Here is a 7,575-nt window from a genome sequence, read left to right on the forward strand (position 1 = left end):
AATGAGCAAGTGAACATCATCAAGGCTGCTTTGTGGCCCTTTCACAAAAGCAAAAGAAGAATGGGAATTTAAACACTATTAACTTTAAATTTTATTATTAAACAAAAAACCAAAGAGTATTTAAAATGCAGCTACTGTAAACTTAATGGCTGCTTTCATTATTTCAAAATACGGTCGTAATAAACTGCTTTAACCCTTTGCATTTTGCATTGTTTAAATGGCTTTCAAAACACTGTGGCAACTTCTGCATATCCTAGTGTAATATGTGAAGCAGTTCTAGAACACCGGGGGGGGGGGTCATCTTAAGGCAATAGCAGGCAGTACAATTTTAAGACAGCATTACAAACTGGTACTGGAGTGAAGGAAAATGATAAGATGACCCTATTCAGTATAGCACTAATTATGTTCAGTAATAAGTCCTCTCCTAATGCAGAGAGGACTAGGAGGCATTTCCTTCCAGCTGCTTCTCTCTCTCCTGGAAATATTTTCTCTGTTCCGTTATGGCCTTCTCCAGCAACTGAAGGTTTATTCCTTCCACACATGTAAACACACGGGCCTTTATCACCATTTCATTACCTGTAAATATAAAAATTAAAGTCATCAGAAGTGTGGCAACTTTTTTTAAAGAATCTATGTAAGCTCTGCCATGGTCAATAATGCAGTCTTGCAACTGCAGTACGCTGACAAATGCTTAGAATGCAGAATGCCACGGCAACTTCACACCAGCACACAAAGAAGACAGGCTAGTGCAACAATCAAGAATTGGACTATAAGGTCGTATTTAAAACAGGTCCTGCTGAAAACTGAAATTAAGCAGGTCACATTTTCACTGTGCTTTGCTAAATAGGACATATGGGAAATAGTTGGCTAGAAACCACTGAAGTGGAAAGAGATGGAGGGTGACGGTATGTCTATTTTATAGGTCATGGGATTCAGAGCAGTCAGTCCTAGAAGCCATTTCTAATTTGAAATTCAGCTTCACAAGTAATATTCCAAACAATGGCGTTTTGTCTGTTCAATCCCCCCCCCCAAACAACTGATTCGGATTAATTCCAGAGCACCTACTGTCTGAAAACTGAGTTCGAATACCCACAAGTACAAAGGCACAGCAGATTTCAGAAAACCTAACAATATGTCACGTGTCTCCTGTATCTCAGCATGCAACTAATAAGTGCTCGAATTATGAGTGATTATCATAATTATTACTTGGTACAAGAAGGTATTGTCATCTAGTCACATTTGACATTTCACCCAGAAATCTACTTAATTAATTAGGATCCCAAACGATCCATCTCCAGGTCACGCCAGCTAACACGCTAATTGGTGCCAGGGGTCAGGGTCTCCTAAAAAATACAACTGGTGCTGAAGAAATGCTGGTATTTGGGTGCCAGGGAATACCCACACTATAGCAGGAGCTCTCCCAGACACAAAATGTATAAAGTTGTTACCCCTTTGCTGAAGAGAATTCAAAAGTCCTCCCTGGACTTTTCTTGCAGGAATATAATATTTTCCAAGCACTCTCACTGGAACGCCATTTTGCTAGCTATTTGCTGATCTCAGCTCCCATCTACTACCTTTACATAGGTAAACAACATTGGGAATAAGCCGTTTTCAGGAAGAGTGCTTAACTATTCTCCTGCCCACCCTTTCCACCTTCCTTCTTCAATCCCCATAGCCACTACAGTGGTACTTCTACTTATGAGCACCTCTGGTTAGATATTTTTCTGGGTTTTGCCACACGCACATGCGCAGAAGCACTCTACCGCGCCGCGTGCATGCACAGAACAGGCACCTCCGGTTGCGAAAACCTCGGGATCCGACCAGAGCTCCAGAACAGATCCCGTCCGCAACCGGAGGTACCACTGTATTCTCCCAGCTAAGTTCCAAAAGCATGTTTGTGACAGAAACAAAAATCTGAAATTTGTGTGTTTGTGGTTTTGCAAGGGGAAAACACCAAATGAGGGGAGGGTGCATCCTCCTGTCCCATAATCCTCCTCTATAATCTGCTCCCTCAGCACTGCTTTTCAGTGAAGAAGCAGGACATCACATGGCAGGGCAGAGTCTCAAACAAACATGTGCTCTTCCAACTCCACATTCCCAGCGTGTTTGTACCTCTGTCTCAGCAACGTCTATGCTGGTCATATCCACAGAATGGAAGATGGCAGGATCCCAATAATGTACTCTACGGGGAGCTGGCTTCAGACACCAGGCCTGTTTGCAGACCAACTCTGTGTTACAAAGCGTAGCACGAAGGCTGGCAACATTAACCACACCGTGTGGGAATCCCTTGCAGATGACCACAGCGCCTGGAGACAATCAAGTTAGCTTGTGTATCTGCAGCAGTGACCAGAAGAGGAATGTCTGCTGGGAGGAGCGCAGAAAGAAGAGACGCCATGGTACACCTGCATCAGCACAACTGGATGCCTTCATCTGCCCCTGCTGCAACAAAACATGTCTCTCCCATATCGGTCTCTACAGTCACAGCAGGCACTGTTTGACTTCACCCTCAATGGTGCACTCTTCCACTGTATCCCAAGACAGATGGGTGCCAACTACAGCCCACAACAACCCATTTCCTTGAGATAATGCCATACTGTGAGAGGAAAGCTAGCTAGACTGACAACAGTAGTAGCACAGACATACATGGATGTTAGCCAAGATGGTGCCCCCAGATGTTGTTGGATTCCTATCAGTCCCAGCCAACATGGGCAATGCTCATAGCTGGTGGGAGATGTAGTCCAATAATATCTGGAGAACCATTGAGAGAACAGGATGCTGGACTAGATAGGCCATTGGCCTAATCCAGCAAGCTCCTTTTATGTTCTAATGGAGGCCACCACTGCATACGGCCATCAAAACAGGTGGAAGTCTTTGACAGATGTAAGCAATCAGTACTGCATGAACACCTCCAAAGGCACTTCAAAAAAATACATTGAATCTGTGTCCTCAGTGTGTGGTTGAAAATAAGGACATGATTCTTCTTTCTTCCCCACCCAGAGGCTTAAACATACATGCAATAGCCCTAGTGCCTCCCACACAATATTCACTACCACTGTAGCATAAGTCAACATTTCAAATCTCATGGCTAGGTAACGCAACTTTAAATAAGTGTACACAAGCAGCTTAAAGTTTCTGTATTATACAATCAGGTCAAAGGTATATTCCACATGCTAAGAGTCTAGGATCAAACGTTGCCACCTTTGCATAATATTCCAAAAAGCCAGGCTGCACCAAACAAGTTGGCTTGCAGCGCAGGGCTAGCCTGATTAGAAAATAAGTGTTATCCCTATGTGACAGTTCCAGAGAATGAAAAGGAAACATCAACGAGAGTGATTAGGTAACTAACTTAATCCAGTGCTAATTTTATTTTCCTTTCATGCAAAAGGATTGCATCAGAAGATCAGAGTCCCCATTCCCAAGAATACTTATTTTACCTTCTAGACCAGGCATCCCCAAACTGCGGCCCTCCAGATGTTTTGGCTTACAACTCCCATGATCCCTAGCTAACAGGACCAGTGGTCGGGGAAGATGGGAATTGTAATCCAAAACATCTGGAGGGCCAAAGTTTGGGGGTGTCTGTTCTAGACCAAGGATGAGGAACCTCTAGCCCATGGGCCAAACATGCAAGGCCATTTCTCTGAAACCACACCTACCTGCCCCACACTTGATGCCATGTGACTCCTCCCTACCCTGTTGGGCCAACTTTTGGCAAGTGGCTGGGACAACTCACCCAACATCAATATAATGGCCCTGCCCACCTGTCAAAGTTGGCTCACTGGGGTGGAGGAGATAAAGGTTGGTCCACCAGGCCAGGATCTAGGCTATTCCTGGTTTCACAGAAAAAAATACAGGTGCTCTTACCCTCTTTATGTTCGGTTTCCCCCAGTACAATATACAGAGCCCCAAGTTGGGCTTGGAATGGTTCCACAAACTTGGTACAAACTTGGATACAGTGCTGAACTGAAGTGTGCTGAGCTGTTAAGATGGCTTGGGAGCTGACCACATCATAGGAGTGTAACCTGAAAAACAAAAACAAAACCTTGGGTCTCAAATAATGTTAATAATAAATAAAGCGTGTGAAATCATGTGCAGAATGATTTTGTTTTAAGCTGTCCATGGTTGCTTCAGTTTTTTTGTACACTGCTTAGAGATATTTTTAATATATTAAGTAGTATTGAAATTAAATAATCGAATAATGTATTTAAATATAGAGAAATTAGATCTACTTATATCTGCTTCCCAATGCTAAACACATTGGGTAGTGTTCAGCTAGGTTTTATTCAGAGACCAATTTAAATCAATGAATTTAATTTAGTCGTGTTTATTAATTTCAGTGGGTTGACTCTAAGTAAAACTTCTTTGAACTCCACCCAGTTAATTGAAAATAAATAACTGATTTCAAAGTCGTCCCCCCAAGCTAAGCATGTCTAATAATGCTATACTGAATGAGTGCCTGAGCTCATACATACATACAATATGACATTTAGGATAAATAACTCAATGTTAGTCTAATGCTTCTTTCTTTTAACTCACATATTCATCTCTGTGCCAGAAAAATAAAAATGAATATTTTACGTGTGACTTTATGGATTACACAAATATTGAGGCATAGGGCAGAACAGTAGCCATAGATTACAGTAGAGCCTAGCATGCATGAAGTACACATTTTAATTTCCCCCTCCCCCTTCCTATAAATTATAATTGTTACTGATACAAAATACCTCTTACTAAGGGTCAACAAAGCAATATACGTTGCTTGCTAGATATAATTTCATATCTGTAATAATTTTGGCACTGTGACATAACTTTGTTAATCTATTCAGAAATGTTTATCTGAGTGTTTAACGTTGTTTTATTTTAAATTTTACATCATTGTTGCACATCATATCCTCTAATGTAAACAATGCAACCATGTTAAAAAGTTTTAAAATGAAGATGAATAAAAACTATGTTACTAAAACAACAATAACAAATAATTTACAACATCTAACGGTGGCGCAGCACATGGATTAACAAACTAACAAGGACACTATGCAACAGATGAGAGTCCAGTCCTAAGTAGGGAGGGGTGAAGAATGAAGTGGTAGGCGATTTATTTTATTTAAAATCATTTCTATACCACTTTTCATTAACATGATAACAATAACAATCTGTCACTTTGAAATCCCTGCCAGTTTGTGCCATCTCGGGCAGGAGGTGTAGGGAGCAGATTTACCTCTTTAGGGTTGTCTTTTTTTAAGATCTCCACTTCCCACACCTGCTCCAGTAAATCCAAGGAAGCCAGCATCTCACACATCTAAGTCCCCCAAACCACTGGATTTTATGGACTACCACTAGCTCCCACCAGCGGTAGAGCTAGCAGTGGCCTGGATTGCGGATATCTCCCCACAACCACCACACCCCAACACCAGCATAGGCCTTCCTCACCAACAGAGGGGCACTTCCACACAGTCCTAAGCTGCTCTATCATGCTGATCTCGAGGTTGGGCTTAATCATTACAGATATAGTAAACGGGAGACAGGAAACAAAACAAGTGGCATTTGGTTATTTATGAATTTGGTTCTTTTATGAAATCTAAAGGAAGGAATCAGAAGGCAAATAAGAGACAAAAAGAGTAGAAGTAGTAATGTTAGGGTGACCAAAAGAAACAGAAATCTTAAGGTCGAAAGGAATTACACTGACCTGCCAAAGGTTCTCAGGGTCTTCCCTTCTGGGATCAATGCAGAGTTTATTTCCCAAGGAAAGTGATATGTCCCAGCATCTGGCAGCATTTTGTGCAACTGCTCTTGAGAACAGACCCTACAGTCAGACAAAAAAGGAAGTATTTAAAAGATTATCTTTCCGCTTCAAGGCTTCAAGGTAATTAGATTCCCCTACTACATGCAACAGCAGGTGTTACTTTTTCAGTTGATAGGCTTCTTTAATTATTCTCAAATCGATTCCAATAGACTACTACCTACTTTGTTCATGATAATAACCTCATTTTAAGCTTGGCCATTGGAATAGGGAAGATGGGAGTTGTAGTTCAGCATCAGCTGAAGGCCCACCGGTTCCGCATCTCTGCTATAAGGGCTGCTGTAATAGCTATTACTATTTTACAGATCTGATGATAGGATTGCTATCTACCATACCTTTATCTTATATAGCATCTCACTCTTCAGACGCCACTGGACAAGAAAGTGTCACATACAGTATTATATTATATCGTATCATCAAATACAGTCTATTATATATATTTTTTATTTCCCACTTTTTTCTCCAAGGAGTTCAAAGTGGTGTACATGGTTCTCCCCCTCCTCATTTAAACCCTATAACAATGCTGTCAGACAGGTTAGCCTGAGAGGCAGTGACTGTTTCAAGGTCACCCAGTGAACTTCTTTGCTGAGTGAGGATTTGAACCCTGGTCTCCCAGATGCTAGTCCAACATTCTAACTGCTACACCACAATGTCTCTAAGCAAACTAGGTAGTAGAGTGCCAAAATAAAAATATATGTAGAAGGAACCAAAGTGCAACAATAGAAAAAGAGGAGAGTCTACCTTTGAGGATGCCATTACAAATGGAAAGCCAGAATAGAAACAGTTTAATAAAATAAAATGGGTATCTGAAGAATGGCAGCAGAATATGCCCACAACAGGGGACTGCATAGGAAGCTCTAGTTACATCCTCCAGCCCCTTCCAAATCAATATGTAATGCAAAGTCAATTATTGATTAAATGTTTACTAGGAAAGCAGACCTCTTTATGTCAAGGCATGCATTCTCTTTGTTCTCCATGCAATTTTAATCACACCCATCCCAATAAGTCTAATAAATGAATTTAAATTTAGCTGGGCCTCTCATAAGCCCCCCTCCCCACTTAATGTTTTTGAAGCAAAGAGACAATGGATATCTTGAATACAGAGAAGGGGGGTCCAGTAACAATATTTTTTTTATTAACCGTATGTCAACCATCTGACTGGTTTGCCTCAGGCACTCTAGGCGGCGGCTTCCAACAAAGTATTCAAACACAACAAAAACCCTCAAACATGAAAAACCTCCCTGGTACAGGGCCACCTTCAGATGTCTTCCAAAAATTCACACAGATGTTTATTTCCTCGACATCTGGTGGCACGGCGTTGCACAGGGCAGGCGAGACTACCGGGAATGTGCCAAGCACCACAGGCGCAAGGCAAACCACCTGCAAAGCAGCAATCGAAACAAACACCCAACTAGAGAATTCCTTCCTATGTCGCAGTTTCTGTCGCGCAGCCACGTGAAGCCAATATGCCCTTAGCCACAAATCAGTGGGCAGGCAACGTTAAGCCACCCTTGGTTTCCCCATCGCAGCTAAAGCACCTATTAGTGAGGAGGAGAAGCAGCTACACCCACAACCGCTTCCATGCAGGACATCAAAGCGCAGGGAGTTCCTGCTCTCGCTTCCTTTCCCGCCTCCTCCTCCTCTTTATTGGATGCTGAAACCAACCACCACCGCCCGCGCAGCAGAAACCAACGTCCGTCTCGCTCCATAAGCCCTGCCTACCAGAGGGAGGAGGGCTGAAGAGCGAGGCCACGCCTCCCAGCGTCACGTGGCCCGGA

General features: G+C 42.4%; 1 protein-coding gene across 1 annotated transcript; it reads right to left on the bottom strand.

The window, feature by feature from the left end:
- Positions 1-125: 125 nt before the first annotated feature.
- On the bottom strand, positions 126-7,486 carry TEN1 (TEN1 subunit of CST complex). Its single transcript, XM_035104517.2, has 4 exons — positions 7,336-7,486; positions 5,684-5,800; positions 3,862-4,019; positions 126-576 (listed from the first exon to the last, which is right to left on the bottom strand). The coding sequence occupies exons 2-4, from the start codon at positions 5,770-5,772 to the stop codon at positions 440-442; spliced, it is 384 nt and encodes a 127-aa protein (XP_034960408.1). The 5' UTR covers positions 5,773-5,800; positions 7,336-7,486; the 3' UTR covers positions 126-439.
- Between the last annotated feature and the right edge of the window lie 89 nt (positions 7,487-7,575).

Source organism: Zootoca vivipara, chromosome 2, assembly GCF_963506605.1.
Source record: "Zootoca vivipara chromosome 2, rZooViv1.1, whole genome shotgun sequence".
In the NCBI taxonomy this organism is placed as follows: Eukaryota; Metazoa; Chordata; class Lepidosauria; order Squamata; family Lacertidae; genus Zootoca; species Zootoca vivipara.